Source organism: Centroberyx gerrardi, chromosome 8 (assembly GCF_048128805.1).
Source record: "Centroberyx gerrardi isolate f3 chromosome 8, fCenGer3.hap1.cur.20231027, whole genome shotgun sequence".
Taxonomy (NCBI): domain Eukaryota; kingdom Metazoa; phylum Chordata; class Actinopteri; order Beryciformes; family Berycidae; genus Centroberyx; species Centroberyx gerrardi.
In genome coordinates this window covers 26,486,287-26,503,868 of record NC_136004.1, presented here as the reverse complement: position 1 = coordinate 26,503,868, position 17,582 = coordinate 26,486,287, and the positions used below count along the sequence as shown (strand labels likewise).

The 17,582-nt window shown below is 41.8% G+C and overlaps 1 protein-coding gene across 1 annotated transcript; it reads left to right on the top strand.

Moving 5' to 3' along the window:
- The first annotated feature begins 8,657 nt into the window (after nt 1-8,657).
- krt1-c5 (keratin, type 1, gene c5) lies at nt 8,658-16,577 on the top strand. Its single transcript, XM_071897659.2, has 9 exons — nt 8,658-8,733; nt 9,159-9,562; nt 9,975-10,057; nt 10,981-11,137; nt 12,390-12,554; nt 12,701-12,826; nt 14,483-14,700; nt 15,161-15,189; nt 16,163-16,577. Exons 2-9 carry the CDS (start codon nt 9,167-9,169, stop codon nt 16,276-16,278), a joined length of 1,290 nt encoding a protein of 429 aa, XP_071753760.1. The 5' UTR covers nt 8,658-8,733; nt 9,159-9,166; the 3' UTR covers nt 16,279-16,577.
- The last annotated feature ends 1,005 nt before the right edge of the window (nt 16,578-17,582 follow it).

The following is a 17,582-nucleotide window of genomic DNA, read 5'->3' as shown; positions in this document are numbered from 1 at the left end:
TGCCTCCAATATGAGCTTTCAAAAAAAGAGGAATGTTGTAGCAGTATTTAAACCTCAACATTTTTTTTCTGTATTGGTGATGAGCACATTTGCAGCTTTACTGTCGTTTGTTGTTGTATTGTTGTCAGAAAATTGAAACTCCTTTATTTATTCAGAACTAAACTTCACAAAAAGCACTTTTAAACGTGTCTTGAAATGGAATAATTCAGTGATTGTACATTGTAAATACTGCTACGGTTTAATAAAATGTATCAGAATGGTTATGAACAATTTTAGCGTTGAAATAATTTGGGATCAGAGTGAATCAGTTTATTGTTGAAATAATTTAGAGGGGAGTCAGGCTCAATTTTTGTCGTGCAGGGAGAAAGGGAGAGAGCATGATTTTGTGTGTGTGTGTGTGTGTGTGTGTGTGTGTGTGTGTGTGTGGAAAATGTCAGGGCACACACACATATTCTGAGATAAAGCATGAGAGAGAGAGAGAGAGAGAGAGAGATGCGTGGATACTCACACACCGCCATTGGAAGCACATTATATCAGCACTTTATTTTTACACTCACAGCTGGTGAATCTATAGGTCAGCAGTCAGAGGCCAAGTACCTCTGATAACCTGTTATAGAGAGCAATATTCGCAATAAACCTACAGGTTGTGTCCAATTTACTCTCTGTACTTAATGGGAAACGTGATCAATCCAGCAGCGAAAGCCATTATAAGCATTTTCGCTCAGTGCCTGGCTATTGATCTGGCAGTTCGTTGGCTTTTTTGAGGCCTTTTAATGCAGATTATCTACAGTTGTTACATTGATTGGCAGCACTCAAGCTGCTGCCGTGGCAGTGAAGGGAAGAATGAAGTCAAAGGGATCATTTTGGTTAGAGAATCTCTGCATATCTGGTTTTCCAACACTTGGATCAATGCGCCTTTTTACCGCAGAAGTGAATTCTCTCAGTGTGCCACTCCCATTCACTTCACACTCCCATTCACGTTCACATTCTCAACAGAGCAACTTACGTATAAAACGAGTGCAACGGCAAGTTTTGGCAACAGCAAAATTGCAAAGATAAACCAACTCAGAGCGTGTTGTTTTATTTTTTCAACCACTATGTCGTAAGATTTAAAATACTCGTACACTCGATGCTTTCCAGCCAAATGACCTCTACACATCAGGGAGAAATTATTACAAAAACTATCATCATGCCATCATGATCAAGCTGCTTTGTGAGTAGAAAGGCAGTGGACCTATAGGCTGGTCTCAGGCCAGTATTTGTTGCTTTGCCAAAAATCATTAAAGTAAGAGCAGTTATGAGAGGAATCCTCCAAATAGTCATCTGTTTAGGATTTAGGGAAAAAGCCTTACTTTGAGGTTGCTGGTTATGTTTTTTTTTTTTTTTTTTAAAGTATGATTTGTTTTGAATGGGTTTCACAGGCCCTGTGGGATTGAAGCTTGTTTGTTCCATGAAGAACAACGTAAACCTTCATTTCAAGTGAAAATGTGGAGAGAGTGGGGTTACAGTTGGTGACAGCGGCGTTTCCCCTGCTGCCGTAGAGGAGCAGGAATGTTCGAAACACGGCTGTTTGACCCGCCGCTGCCTTCACACAGACAGCACAACTACAGCAACTACTGCAGATAAAAACACACAATGGTCCCCTTATACCGCACAGAGATTTAATTAAAGATGCCCAAGCTTTGACTGGGCCAGGTGTGTGTGTGTGTCTCTGTCCCTGTGTGTGTGTGTGTGCGTGTCTTTGTCTGCATATTTGTCTTTGTGTACATTTATCTGTGTCTTGTGTGTGTGTGTGTGTGTGTGTGTGTGTGTGTGTGTGTCTTTGCATATTTGTCTTTGTGTACATTTATCTGTCTTGTGTGTGTGTGTGTGTGTGTGTGTCTTTCTATAAGAAAGAGAGTGTGTGTGTGTGTGTGTGTGTGTCCGTGTCTTCGTATATTTTTGTGTGCATGTATCTTTGTCTCTGAGTGTGTGTGTTACTGTAATGTGTGTGTTGATGTGTGTGTACATGTGTGTGTGTTCCTGTGTCTTTGTATGTGTGTGTATTGGTGACTTTGTGTGTGTGTGTGTGTGTGTGTCTTTATGTGAGAAAGAGAGTGTATGTGTGTGTGTGTGTGTGTGTGTGTGTGTGTGTGTGTGTGTGTACGTCCATGTCTTTGTATATTTTTGTGTGCATGTATCTTTGTCTTTGAGTGTGTGTGTGTTAATATGTGTTACTGTAATGTATGTGTGTACATGTGTGTGTGTTCCTGTGTCTTTGTATGTGTGTGTATCTGTGACTTTGTGTGTGTGTGTGTGTGTCCCTTCGTCTTTGTATGTGTGTGTATCTCTATCTGTGACTGTGTGTGTGTGTGTGTGTGTGTGTGTGTGTGTCTTTCTCTTTGCAAGTGTATGTATATGTGTGTATGTCTAGGTCTGTCTGTCTTTGTTTTTTGTGTGTCTCTGCATGTGTATATGTATGTGTGTGTGTGTGTGTGTGTGTGTGTGTGTGTACGGGAAAACGAGAGGAGAACACCACCTCTAAGTCATCAGAATACCAACTGAGGACCTAAAGGAACACCAACATAAGTCATCCATACTGAAGCCTGTTAGTATGAAGCTATTTCCTACACTTCACCAACACCTTTACATCAAATTGTGTTAATTCCAACTGTGTTGTAATCAATAACTTTCCAATCAATCAAACCCAGGCAGAAAAACCCCGTGCAGCAAGACGCGAGACCCTCCCTGTGAAATGTGAGAACAAAAGCTGTCTTCCTGCCGCATCAAGCTGAGCTGAGTGATGATTATCAAGCTGACACATTTCGGGCCACCTGCCAACACAACACCATAAAACGCAGATTTCTTCCCCATTAAAGTCTCTCTGCGATATGAACGCTTTAAGGCAGCGTTTAGGCATGTCTCTCTCTCCATGCTCAAGCATCTCCGAGCATTTAAGCCGCCCCGTTTTGTCATAATGTCATGCGTCCGCCTCGGTGATTGGCAGCCTCAAGTGGTTGCAGATGAAAGCGGCCCCCCATGCTAATGAATAGGCCCCTGATTGCAGAGCCGCTCGCTCGCTGAATTACAGCGTCGCCTGACTAATGAGCAGATACACTGCAGTGCCCCCTCGTCTCTGTACATTCACATTACTGTTCTTCATGCTGATGAGCACTCCTCTGCACAACAGTCAACAAAAACCTCTGTGGAAGATTGCAACGTGAGCCACCTTCATCCTCCTCCACCTCCTCCTCCTCCTCCTCCCGCTCCTCCTCTTCCTCCTCAAGTTTATTTCAGATGCCGCCATATGCTGGCAGGGTCTTCTCATTTTCTTTTTTGTTTTTTTTTGTGCAAGTTACTTTGTTTTTCCCTGCTTCACTTGAGGATATTATCTGACTGAAAGGATGATGCCATACAGAGTATCTAAATGGCTGATGAGCATGATAATATCTCAGTTGCAATTCTTAAGAAAAAGAACTAGCAATCAAAGAATAAATAAAAAGGATACTATCTCACAGTAAAACTAGTCTCTATATAGGAATATTACAGGAACATAATGGGGATACCACAGGAGATAAGAAAAACCACAAAGTAGATCACATTAAGGTGACTAGAATCTCACGTCTGAGAACCACAGACACGCTCAGTCCCTCTATGAGTATTTTAGGAATATTACAGTGATTTTTCATCAGGAAATGAGTACTTCTGACATCTTTTCTTGGGCGCTCAAGCATGTTCTCAAGCAAACAGTTGTGCCATTCGGCTGCAAAATGCAGGGTAAGTGTTCCTCCGCTGACAGCTTGTTATTTTTGGAAACACTATAACCTCATATTTAAAATATACCTCGCAATGTGTTGTCATTCATCAGCAGTTTTGTGACACGAGGCAGAGGAAAACTGGCTATTTGAGGAGATTTTCACAGACCTCCTTATATGCTGCAGTGAGGGTGACTGAATTTGCTGTACCACGTCAACAAACAACAGAGCCTGGGTTAACACATGAGTGAACATTTTTAGGTGGGACTTCTTTTATTTAGGCAAAGCTGACCACAATGAATTTATTTTGTGGCTTAGGGTGTTTTGTTTAAATGTGGATATTGCACAGGCCTACCATTTAACCCCAACCATAAAAGCTGTACACAACTCGATGCAGTATCAAGTTTCCAAACAAAGAAAAAAGTTAAAATGAATTTATTTGACTCTGGACCGTGGGTGAGTACATAGTGTGCTATTGAAATTCTGAGAAATAAACAGGGAAACCTTTTCATGTGTAAACTTTGACCCTTACAGTAGCACACGAGCGCAGGAGGAGAGGAGCTGATGAAAAAGCGAGGAAATAGCTGAAACATATGATTCACTTTGCCCAGGCGGACGGCCAGCCGCTCACTACGCAAAAATAAACACGGAACCCCGCAGCAGGTTCCCAAAATGTGTTTATTTTGGGTGGACGACAACGGCTTTAGAAATATTACAGCACTTCAGTTTGATTTATAATACGCTGGACCCGGATCCAAATCATTGTCTGAAGCATCTTGAAGCAGCGTTGTCTGTCTGCTGTATGTTGTGTAGAGGTGATGATACAAACGCCAATGTTTTGGGAAAATTTGGGGAAGTTTAGGGAAGCATTTTCTCACTGGAAACAATGTATCAGTTTGAAATCTAGCCAAGCTTGATCAGAGAACAAGCTTTGCTGGCAGGGTTTCAACATCAACCAATCAGAGACAAGAACATTGGTCAGGTGACCTGTCCTCAGCCCAAAATATTTTCAAAATGGTCCAGCTGCTACTAAATAATAAACACAGCTAGGAAATAATAGCTGTGATTCTTTTTATACAACATTTAATCTCGCAAGCTGTTGGATGCCAGAGCGATACACAAGGCTATTATGAAATTCCAGTGGATAAACTTGATAAAATGATTAAATTATTACATTTTCAATAGAAAAGAGGAGGTTAAGATCACAGAGATGGCAGCAGCAGTATGTTATTTGATCCATTTTCACTCATACTGTCAAATTTGTCAGTTACCATTGCCCATTGCCTTCATTGTTCATACTCATTGCTCATTACCGGCAATTGTTGCCCCATATTTGCCGTAAAATATTGCCTGTGTATCATCAGATTGAGGCTGGCTCACGGACAGATGGTGGTGCTACAGCATCTGGCTGACTTGGGTTTATTTTGGTGGTGCCAAACTATTTTTTGATGTACATGACATGGACCTCTCAGATGGTGGAGTTGGAGGAGGAAACCCACAGAAATCTTTTTGAGATACCTGCACTGAAATTACTTCACATATTTTCTCATTTGCACACTTTCTCTTGGTTGTTCAAAGACTTATTATTTGGCCTCTATTGTGTTATTAGTAACCTAGCAAAATATCACATTCACCAATGCAAATTCAGTGAGACAAAGTCACATTTTATTGTATTTGAAAATGACTCCAAGCTATATATAGGCCTAAAAAACATTTTGACCCCCACTAACAGAGAAGCTGCAGAAATGATTAATTTATGTGTATTTATTCAGATTTTCCATGATTTTAATTCCACCCCCTGGTGTAACCATGTGCTAATCTACCTGCCTTGTTAAATCAATTAAAAAGAAGGAAGAAGACCAGTCTCACACTCTTGTTTGTCGTATTAAAATGAGCTCAGATCTGACATTGGTCTGGACATTGTCACTACATTTCTGCACGGTATTTTTACATTTTAGGTCAGGGGCATCAAATCTAACATTTTGTGGCCTAATGGAGCAGTTAAGATGTTAGTATTTGGTCAACAGAGGCAATATTGGTCCTGAGCTCTCCTCTTATGTGTTTTTTTTTTGTGTTTTTTTTTTGTTAGATATGGCAAATACATTTCTGGCAATTTTTACTTGATCACTGCTTTCCAATATAGTGATAAAAGCTACAAGATCAAATTTGGTCTCACTTAGGCTGAGGAATGGCACGTGCCCAACCTTGCACCCTTGAAAAGGATGTGACATCTGTGTGTCTTCTTTTGGACAACAGACATTTGTGTTACTTTTCAATAACATCATATTGTAAGTTTGGGATTATAAGTAAGGTTCTTTATAATCAAAACTGTGTTATCCACATATTCATGATCTTTCAGTTTTGCCAGCTATATCATAATTGCACTCCAACCAGAACCACAAAATTATAATTCCAAGCTCACGATATGTTGTGTTAAAATGTATTGTCATTAACATATCTTGTGTTGAAAAGTAAAACAAATGTGTGTTGCTCCAAGGAAGACACACACACAGTGTTAAAAATGACACATCCTTTTAAACTGTGTGTCATACCCAATCGACTGCCATGATTTCATTGCTGTTCCTATCGAGAGAAACTTATAATTAGTGGATCAGGTAATCTTTTGGTTACGGTCTCTCCAACAGCAAGGCCACTCTTTCTTTTGTATTTGTTTCTGTGTAAGACGGTCTGGACTGACCCACAGGACCCAGACAACCACAGTGAGGAGACTTTCAGCCTCTTCCTTTAGGTTGTAGCTTCAGGTAAAGACACACAAAATCATACAGATGAAAGCGCTCATTTATCCCCAAGTGCTGTAAACTCATTTTAATGCGTCTCGGTCTCATTTCTGTATATTTTGTTTTAATGTTGTGTTTAATGCTTGAACTTACACTTGAGATTTAACAGGAGATGACAAAATTTGTGTGATAACTTCAAAAGGAGCAGCAACTTGAATATGTTCAGCCTGTGTGTTTTTATGTCTTTTGTTATTGTGTTTTACAGTTTTGTACTGTTTTCTGGTCTTATTTTAACTATTTTACTCTTGTGAAGCACTTTGTAACTTTGCTCTGTGAAAGGTAAATAAACTTTACTTTTAATATGTATTTTGAGCTGATCTGTATTGTATGTAATGTATTACCTCTTTATGTCCACTAGGTGACACTGCATCCACATAGCTAACGCTGATTGTTAAATTCAGGGTTGCAAGCTGTTTAAAAGTGAACTCCTGTCCCTTTTAGACACAGATGTCGCCATTGCCTGTCCCACTTTTTAGTGTATGCGTGCCCAGGAGGAATCATTTTTAAAAAAAGCAGTTTTGTTATATTTATATAATGATATGTTTTCTACATTTTATATATGACTCTACTGTATACCCAACATTTGAAAATTGTCTGCTGTCTGTAGACTGTCTTGGTTGGTAGATGCAGGATAAATGGATGAAGGGGAAGACTTCTATAATGTTAACCACTTTATCCACATTACAAGCAGTATGATAGTATCTTTCCACACTGAATAGGCCACTAACCACCTTGCAACCCTGAAATTAAATCTGTCTTGTTTGTGTTTAGTCTAAATTTGATCACTTAGGTCTGAAATGCTTGGAGGACCTCTCTCCTCTCTTTCTTTATGTATGTGTGTGTGTGTGTGTGTGTGTGTGTGTGTGTGTGTGTGTGTGTGTGTGGACAGGCTGGGGGGGCATGTGCAGTACTAAACCAGGTCAGTGTCACTGACCATGTCTGATTTCCAGAGAATAATGCTCTCCAGAGGAATCAAGCCTCCTAGTTTTTGTATTGAAATGTTGCACGCTGCTCTTTGTCACATGCATCTAGAGAGGATTATAAGTATAACAGCAAAGGAGGGTAGTGGAGACTTATGAATGTTAAAAAAAAAAAAAAGGCATGTAAGCGTGTGTGAATATAAGCCAGGCCTCCAGCCCGGCCAAACCTACGCCCTGCATTTCTCAGGGGTCTTTCCTTTCTTTTCATTCTCTCGCTCTCCATTGTTCCTGCTTCCTCCAGCTTCTCCCCGTCCCGTCGGGCCGTCCTCAGGTGAAGCCGGCTTCTCACGTTGCTCCGCATTGTGTCCACGCTCAATAGGATCACTGTGGAGCCAGCACAGGTTCACTGCAGCCAATCCCCAACTGCAGCCAATCAGGTCAGACGAAGACTGGAGGAGGCTGATGTCACTGTGTGGAGATATGAGGCCAAACACAGCTCAGTGTGTGTACTGTATAGGAGTGGTGGGGTTGTTGCATGTTGTTTAACACCATAATAGAGGAAGTGGTGAGTCATCATGGCTAAGCCACTGCATTTAGTATTTTCACTTAATCATTAATTTCTTCATGAGCATTTGAATTACTTTATCAGCACTATTATTCCTATTGCGGTTACTATTCATCCATTACTATTAATATTATCATTATTTTATTATCACCATTATTTACATTAACACCTAGATCAAACCCATATGGCTTAAAACAGGAGTTGAAACAAACAAACTCTAATAAACTCTATAATAAATTCACTGAAAAAATGGAATAAACTCTATAATAAATTCAATGAAAACTCTAATGAACAGGTTTATACACTAATGTTTTTTTTTTAGATGTAAGCAGCATAGATTGTAGATTTTGGGGAGAGTAGATGTTGTTTTTTTTTATGTTGCAGCACAGTAATTCAGTGTTTCAACTTTTCTAAACCTGTGATGTTGCCGACAATAAACTACTACATTTAGAATTAAAACACATTTAGACCGACTGGTTTAGTTATTGTGCACCACAGCTATTTTTTTCAGTGTATAGGGTGTCACATTGCAATCTCCTGTTTGTGCAGTTTGATTGGATGCACCGGCGGTGGCTCCACCCCACAAATAGAGTCAAGCCCCTGCAGCCCGACTCACCTGTGAAATCTGGTCCAGCAACAACAGTCACTTGCACCATCAGGGTCAAAACCCGACCGAGACATCTCCATAGAAGACCTAGTGAAGAACAAAGCTCTGCGTAAGTGTCTGGTATCTTTTATTTATTGCTCTTCTATTGCTCTATTGACACTATGTCATGTCACTGACTGATTATGCTATAAATTTTCAATTTTACGCAGGAGAAAGCAGATTTTGAAACTGCTACAGTCTTCTGACACAGATAGGATTTTTGGCACAGATGGAGGAGATGCCTTGAAGTCTAAAAAATCTGAGACAAGAAGAGAAACATAATGTTTAGTTCTACAGCACTTGAATTTTAACCGTTATCCTTCTTGTTTAGACTTGGCTTGTTCTTTTATTGACACTTAAGTTACATTTCCAGCCACTGTCTGTGTATTAGATACTCCTTAATGACATACTGAGTCCACAATGCAAACTGTATTCCAGGTAGCTTGATAAGAACACTGTGCCCTAAATAAACCTATCAATCCAACTCTGCTGCAGCGGACACCATGGCCTCCACCCTCTCCGTGCGTAGCTTCTCGGTGCGCCAGCCCTCCTTCTCCAGCATGTCTCTGAGGGACAGCGGACGCAGCATCCGCTCCAAGCCGCCCGTCTCCTCCCTGTCCTCCACCACCCTGTCCCTGTCCCGCTCTCTGTCGGTGGGCAACGGCCTCAACATCCTGAGCTCCAGCCTCTCCTTCAACGGCCTCGGCGTAGGGGCCAGCGACAAGGAGACCATGCAGGGCCTGAACGACCGGCTGGCCAACTACCTGGACAAGGTGCGCTCGCTGGAGAGGTCCAACGCCGAGCTGGAGGTGAAGATCAAGCAGCTCATGCTGGAGCGGGCACCCAAGGGCCATGACATCGAGGGCATGATGAACCAGGCACATGTCATCGGGCAGGAGGTCAGTGTTCAAAATGAGCTAGTGATTATTAGTGTTCAAATGCAAGCTATAGCCCTATGAAAGAAGAAAGTATGAACTTAAGGATTGTGTGAGAAACCAAAGATGCCGTTATCACCCTCCTTATTTTAGATAGATAGATAGATAGATAGATGTTATGGAGGCAGTTTGTTGAGAGCCTTGATGGCAGAAGGCACAAAGCTCCCACCAAAGTGAGCTTTTTTACAGATTCAGGATCTGTATCTGCCGCCCAATGGAGGGTGAAACACACTGAGTGGGTGTTCAGGATCATGTGCTACAGTGGGTGCATTTTGTGTGTTTTTCTGTTTTTCTGCATTAGAAAAAGCGCATATATCTCTCATCTTCCATTGCCTGATTTTATAAATTTTCCAACATGTCCCGGTTCCCCGCCCAGGTGAGAAAGAAGACGCTGGAGAACGCCCGCATCATGCTGGAGATTGATAATGCCAAGCTGGCAGCTGATGACTTCAGGGTCAAGTGAGTGTCACACAGAGGTTCTTTTCTTTTACTTGCCTGTGAGTGTTCACATGGGAGCGCCAGACTGCAGAGCAATGTGAATAAATGACCTTTCTGTCAGGCTGCGAAATAAGAGCCCCATTCCCACGGTGCTCACGCGCCCGCAGGAGACTAACAGCTCCACCATCGGTCAGCACAGTGACGTGATAGATGGTGCGGGTCAGGGAGACATCATCCATTTCTGAAGTATCCACAGTTGGCAAGGTGGAGCAGAAGGAAAGATGCTAGAGCCGGGATACACCCACCGCTTGTGTTTTTCACAATGTGTTGATGGTATGCTTCATGGCATGCTGTGGAGGAGTGATATATCAATTGGTAATGATTTGTAGCTGTTAGCAGCAAAGTTTATGTGTACCCACATTCATATAGCTGTTGTCATGTGAAATCCTTCAATAGAAGAGTTACATGCTCATTACATTCTCATGGGTTGAGAAAATTCTACCACACTTGGCCTTATGAAACCCTTTCAAACCCCAATGGATAAACTCAAAAATGCATAGTGTTGAAACTGAAAACAAGACTGTTTTTCTTAGTTCCTGAACAGTTGACATTTTGGAGATACAAGGTTTTCACCGGACAGTAACAACATGTTTGTGCATGCTAGGGATGGGACAATATATCGAAATTCAATATATCGCAATACAAAAATGTGACGATACGTGTCATAGGGCAGAAAAATGAATCGCGATATTAGCTGCATTTTATTCTGCTGTAGTAATCACAAATGAGACGGCTTGCCCATCACAATTTCACAAGCTCTCCATTCAAATTATATTATTTGCACTTTGTAATGAGATTTTCAAATTAATTAATTTAATGTACCCGTCTGCTTGTTTGCAACCTCCTTTCCCTGTTCTATTTCCCCACTACGTTCATACACGCAGATGGGAGGCGGAGGCCACCTTGTGCCAGTCCGTAGAGAGGGACTGCCAGGCTCTGAGGAGAGCCAAGTCGGACCATGACCAGATCATCGCCACCCTCCGAGGAGACCTGGACAGCCTGAAGGAGGAGCTCTACTTCCTCAAGAAGAATCACGAAGAGGTGAGATCCCTTCCGAGGCGAAGGTCACGTCAAAATATGATCAATGAGTGTTTACTCGTCAGCCCAATCACCTTGCAAGTTGTCAAGCGTCTACCTGGGAGAAAAGTAGAACGTTTCTGCGTAAGGAACTGAAGTATAGTGGGTTCTTAGAGGTGTGTGAGGGCCAGTGCGTGACTGATATCATCCGAAAAAAACCACAAGGCTGTTAATACATTCCAATGCTTGTATTTTCCACACAGCTGAAACAATAGGTTGCCAGAAGCCAGCAGTGTGTGTGTGTGTGTGTGTGTTTGTATTTGCTCTCCCAGTTAGGCCAGAAGGGTTAACAGTATTCAGTATCTGAAACATGATAATGTGTTTGGCCACACCCTACCTTTTGTAGTCATTGTGCTTCTAGATACCTTGATAACACACATGCACGTACATGAACACACACACACACACACACACACACACAAAACCAGATTATTTGAGCCCATCCAGCTTCAGGGAGTGTGTGTGTTTAGACAGTCAGGTGTGGTGTCCAGGATGTGGCCTATTACTGGTACCTGGCTGTCTGACATTCACACACTGCTCTGCTCTCATTAGTCTTGACTGAGTACCAAGTTAGAGGTTTATCTGAAAATGTTATCCTGTATCAGCTGAGACAATTTGAAAAATAAAAGAAAGAACAAATAAAAGAATGAATGAGCCACGAACAGTTTCAATAAAACAGAGTATCATCGCAGATTATAGAGGCTTTGTAGTTTAAATGTATAACAGCCATGCTAGAAAAAGAGATATATGAAAGAAACATAGTCATGATGTGGGTGTATGTCAATTCAGTAATGTTATACGTGAATACGTGAACGCCACTACAAACACTAGCTCCTACTATCAGATCAGATCAGATCAGATGTGGTTACAAAACAGTGATAGTTATCCAACTGGTTATTATGATTCACTGGCTAGCAAAGCTGATGTGATCTAAACACAAAGTCTATCAAATGTATCAATGATAAAAAAGAGAAGTTCCCAAGTAAAAACAGAATAGTTTCTATTAAACCGTGTTGAGATAGATTGCAGTCGTTTAGAAACGCAATCAGCTATTCACAGCCACTCTTGCCCAAGAGCTGTGGACCTCCAATATGGCCTCCAACCCAAACTACTTTGTCATGACCAGGCTTTTGATGAGTTAATTTCCAAGGTTTAAAGTCCAGACTAAAATTCTGTAGCGCTGACCACAGTCCTCTCCCCTCTTCGTACTGTGCAGGAGAAGGTCTCCCTGAAGGCGCGTCTGGCCAATGAGCAGGTGAATGTGGAGGTGGATGCAGCGCAGGGCCCTGACCTGGGGTCCATGATGGCCGAGCTGAGGGTCCAGTATGAGGGCATCGCCCGCAAAAACAAGGAGGAAGCCGAGGCCTGGTACCTCAGGAAGGTCAGTCCCTCCTCCAATCTCCCTCTCTCTCAGGTAGTTAAAGTTATGTTCTGCTTAATCTAGGAGTTTCTGCATTTTCGAACGGTGTATTAATAGACTACAGACATGAGATAGCCTTTTGGTGTGTGTGTATTTGTGCTGTACAGCTGGAGGCAGTGCAGTCGGAGGTGAAGGAGAGCAACGAGGCGTTGCGCTGTGCCCAAAGTGAGCTCAGTGAGAGGAGACGCTTCCTGCAGGCGCTGGAGGTCGAGCTCGACAGTCTGCGCAAGCAGGTACAGTATACACACACACACATAAACACTGTGAAGCAGCAGTGTTAGAATACAATAAACATCTCATTCTCTGGGCATACCAACCTCTTAGCCAAATTACCATAGACTGATATTACTTTCCTGGATGGTGGGATTGCGATGGTGGGGACACAGTATACCTTCGTCCTCAATGTAGGGGTGGCAGGGTGGCCTAGTGATTAAAGAACTTAGGTTCAAGCCCCTGAGTCAGTAAGCAATCACACGGATGAGATGTCCTTGAGCAAAAGGGCAAGCAAAAAGAGAATTTCCCTGCAGGGATTAATAAAGTCTCACATTAACTACCATTTCACCGCTTCTTTGGAACCCAATACCTCACCTCTTCCTCACCTGTTCCCTCCTGCACACGTCAGGCCTATCTATAGGTAACAGCTGCTTTCTCTTTGTCAACAAAGAGCTAATAGCGATACAATGTACACAGCGATTTCACTCTGCTCCTATAATCAATCAATGCGACAGAACCCAGAGTCAAACAAGCAAAGGTTTTGTCTGTGTCACTGCTAAACATGTGAAAACAGATCATACAGCAGCTTGAGGTCTTCACTGGAGACAAAAATACGTAATGGTGTGTTTGCTCAACCTGATAGTTCGCCCACAGTATTGAATAGAGAGATATTGTGGCGCTGACAGTCCCTACTGGCCCTGGTCAAGTGGTGAGGTATTGCGGGTTGTAAATGGATGATGAGCTCCACAGGTAAACATTCAGGGCAATATTGGCTCTGTGAAGAACTGTGAATTATGTTTTACAAGTCTGATGCTTGTTTAAACAGAGATAACTCCTTTGTGGACCTAAAAGGTCTACATGCTCTCCAGATTGATATGTATGCTCTGTCTGAACAATATCGAGCTAAGCCTATAGGGCTTTCATCTTTCAACCACATCAGTGACTTATACAATCTTACCATGGTGTTGTTAAAATGGCTGCCATTAGGGTTGATGTGGACTGTGCTACCACAGTAAGGTGCTATGTGTATGTCTATGTGCTATGTGCATTTTTTTTGTCAAATTAATTGTGATACCTCAATATAATTAGCATAAACAAATGAGACCATGGTCGAGACAATTGGTAGCCTCTATCACACATGCTAATGCTAGTGTTTATATCAAAATGAAGACCACATTTCCCATAAACCCTGCTGCTTCCTGTCACAAAGAGAATGTTGCCACTTGTCCCCCTCTCTGGCATCGCTCTGTGTTGAAGAGCAAGGAGGAGGATTAGAGCAATAACAGCAAATATGCATTATGACAATATAGGCTAACACAAAGTAAAAACAAACTGTGCCATAAAGCAATTTCCCTTTGTGCCGTAAAGCAACGCAGTAAATTTCTCACAAAATCTGACCTGGAGGCACACAATGTAAAATGCAATGTATAGGCTGGCAATCTTCTTGGCAATGGTCTCATTGTTTACAGTAATTAATGTGGGAATGATTTACTGATGTTAAATTGTTACACAGCAACTTGAAATAATGTGGGGGACAAGTTTGCATTAACTTGAAAATGCCATTTAGTGGTGATAGTTAACAGTTACTTGTTGCTACCTTGTTGTACATGGCATTTGTATTGTATGTTATTCTATAAGTTATTGTCTTAACCTCTACCTGTGTGTGCTGCTGCCAGGTGGGAGTGCTGGAGGGCAACCTGGGGGAGACTGGGCATAAGTACTCTATGGAGATGGACCGTCTCCAGGCCACTCTGACCCAGCTGGAGGACGAGCTGTCTCAGCTGCGTCTGGACATGCAACGCAACAAGACCGACTACGAGCAGCTGCTGCGCATCAAGCAGAACCTGGAGATGGAGATCGCCACCTACAGGAGGCTGCTGGAGGGAGAGGAAGTGTGAGTGGTTCCCTCATCCCTTGTATGCAGGACTGGGTTCGGGCTGGGAACTTTTTGGACACTGCTGGCAGTCCTGTTACTCAAAATACAGTTACTGATACATACAGTTCTAAAACAGAACTTTTTGTTGAAGTAGAGCACATTTCAGTACGCGATGGAGCAAATAATTTTCTGTTTAAATTTTTCTTGAAAGAATAGTGCTCGAAATAAAAATAATCATAAACTTGTTGCAAGGATGTAGCATTTTAAAGCTTTTTGATGCCTGTTGATACGTTTTTAATGCATTAAGATCAATTATAATGCCTAAAATGTGTACAGGACTGGTTTTCGCTACCCAGCTTGTGGCTATGCTGAATATGAACTTACATACCAACTTAAAGTGTCCTACTTGCAACAGATATACATATAAACTGAAAAAAGGTTCTGTTGTATTAAACTGTTGTATTCTTTTGTCCCACAGGGTGAAGGAAACACCTCCACCTCCGAAAAGTAAGCACAGATTATTTTACCTCCTGAATTGATCAACAAACTTGTCACCACAAGCAAGTTGCTACAAGAATTCATTTCTCCCTATAAAATTGTCAGTACACCTTTTCCACATGGCAAAGACGGCAACTCTTACAGGATATCACTGTGGTAGAACACCTCTTGTTAGTCGGCCAACATTGGCTCATTCTGATGGGAATATGACCCGTTGTTGAATGGATAGTTTCCCTGGGGTCGCTCTAACAGTTTCATATTTTATGGCACGGCCTGTTTTTTCTTAATCTCAGCAGGCTTACTATTGTCATTTTTGACTTCCTTGTTCCTTCTTTCTTACCCTCACAGCCCCTACGCATTATATTGGGTTATTAAAGCTGCACTTGGATTTTTATGTAAAAATACACCCGTCTTATCAGCCTGAATCACAAAGTGGTGCTGCAGTAGTGGAAAGCATCCCATCCCCGCTTATTGAGACCCTGTAGATTCGTCCTATCTCCCCAAATGAAATTCTGGTATCGGGTATTGACACTTCTCCGCCCACAGGAAATGACAAATGAAAACTTAAGAGCGAAATACAAATTGTGTTGAGCGAGTGCTCCATCCTGAGAAAGCTGGACTGACCAGTGTTAGATCGTTTGGTTCTCTTGTCCCTTTGGTATGCAGAATCACAGACCGGCCAGGTTGACGTCACGTTACAGGATTTCTGGGTATTGAAATTCAAATTTTTCAAACAGTTACATCTCGCTGCCATTTGCAGCCAGCAACATGCAAAGTTGCCTAGTGTAGCTTTCAGCCTCACCAAAGCAAATAGTAATACTTGCAGACATTATACATAGTGGTTCTTTTCAAAGCTGCTCTACAAGACAAGATATTAATAATTACTTTCACTTGTTACCTGCCACGTCACACAAGCAAAGGTAAATGCTATAGTGAATAATAAAAAAAGGGAATAAGCCTGGTTTTATTCTGTGTGTTACAGAAGAGCCTGAAGTCAGGACCAGGAAGATCGTAAAGGTTGTCACTCAGACGATGATCAACGGCAAGGTGGTGGATGAGTCCAGCGAGGTGGAGCAGATCGAGGAGCGCAAGAAGTGAGACGACTCGACCCCAGCCTCTAAAATCACATGTGGATCAAATCGTACCATGACAATCTCTCCTGCGTCTTCCCTACTCTGTATCTGTGTCTTTATTTTAATGTCTTAAGTAAGAAACAAAGTACTGTAACAGGTAAAAGAAATGTGCAACCAACATTTTCCTCCTTGTCAGCAACATCAGAAGCTTCTGAGCAGATGAACACTGTACAGGAAGTTCAACCTCTAGAAAATGGATTAAGGATTTCATAATCACAATGTAATCGTCCTCTGAAATGATCTGATGGGCTGTTGAATGACAAATAAATGACAAAATAAATACCTGCAGATTGTGACGGCTCTTGATGAAACATGTAAGGCTGTTATGAAATGAATAAGAACCTCAGTTGAGTCCATTTTTAAATACTGACATGAGATTTTGTTGTATTTGCATTATCTGGAATTTGAATAAAAATAGAAATACTGTCTCAAAGATCTGCTGATGTCGCAGCAATAGAGCAATGTGTTACATGGTAGTTTCAGTGTAAATCATTATGAGAAAGAAAACCAAATTCAGCCAAATTAGCTCTACAGTATCAGTGAAACACAATATAAAAGAAGATTGGACCGAAACGTAGGGAACATAATAGCAGGGAGGGAGAAACTAGGGAAACTATGATTCTTAACTGCACCAAGAGGGCAGAAACTACAAAAACCTGGAGTGACCCAAATACAGTGGTCTCAGATGACAGGCCTTTGTGTGTGTGTGTGTGTGTGTGTGTGTGTGCATGGGTTTCTGTGTCTTTCTGTGAGTGTGTTTGTATGCACACGTTCATATAACAAATGTAAGTGTCTCTATTTCTTATAAAAAAACATATCAGAGAGCGACGATGTGTGGTAGCAAATGGAGAAAAAAAACGTGACAACCTCAATATAGGAAGTGAACAAAATACTGATGTGATGAAAAGCTATTGTCCTGTCATTCTAGGTTACTGTGATACAAGGCCAGGTCACATGTCATGCTAATACGAACACAGTAAGCCCGCAGAAAAGAAAAAACTTGAAAATTGTGTCCAAGGTTTGTGTTCCCCAGCTGAGACTTTTTGCAAAAAGATTTCTAGGCGTCAACTTTAGAAGGTTCTGTTGATTTTCATTGTGCAACTCGACCATTTTTTGCAACAATCCCCCTGTTGGTAACTTGATAGCCACTTGAGTGAGAAAGTGCTCCATTTATGCTGAGCGCTCTTCTGTCATTTGGAGATTTTCAGCCACTTTTGAGTTTCATACCTGATCACTGAAGCGTTTGCCAGTGTGAGAAGTTTCACAGGG

Coding starts and splice junctions, on each gene's coding strand:
- krt1-c5 (XM_071897659.2), top strand. CDS start 9,167: ATGGCCTCCACCCTCTCCGTGCGTAGCTTCTCGGTGCGCCAGCCCTCC. Junction 12,827..14,482: donor TCGACAGTCTGCGCAAGCAG/GTACAGTATACA, acceptor TGCTGCTGCCAG/GTGGGAGTGCTGGAGGGCAA. Junction 14,701..15,160: donor CTGCTGGAGGGAGAGGAAGT/GTGAGTGGTTCC, acceptor TTTGTCCCACAG/GGTGAAGGAAACACCTCCAC.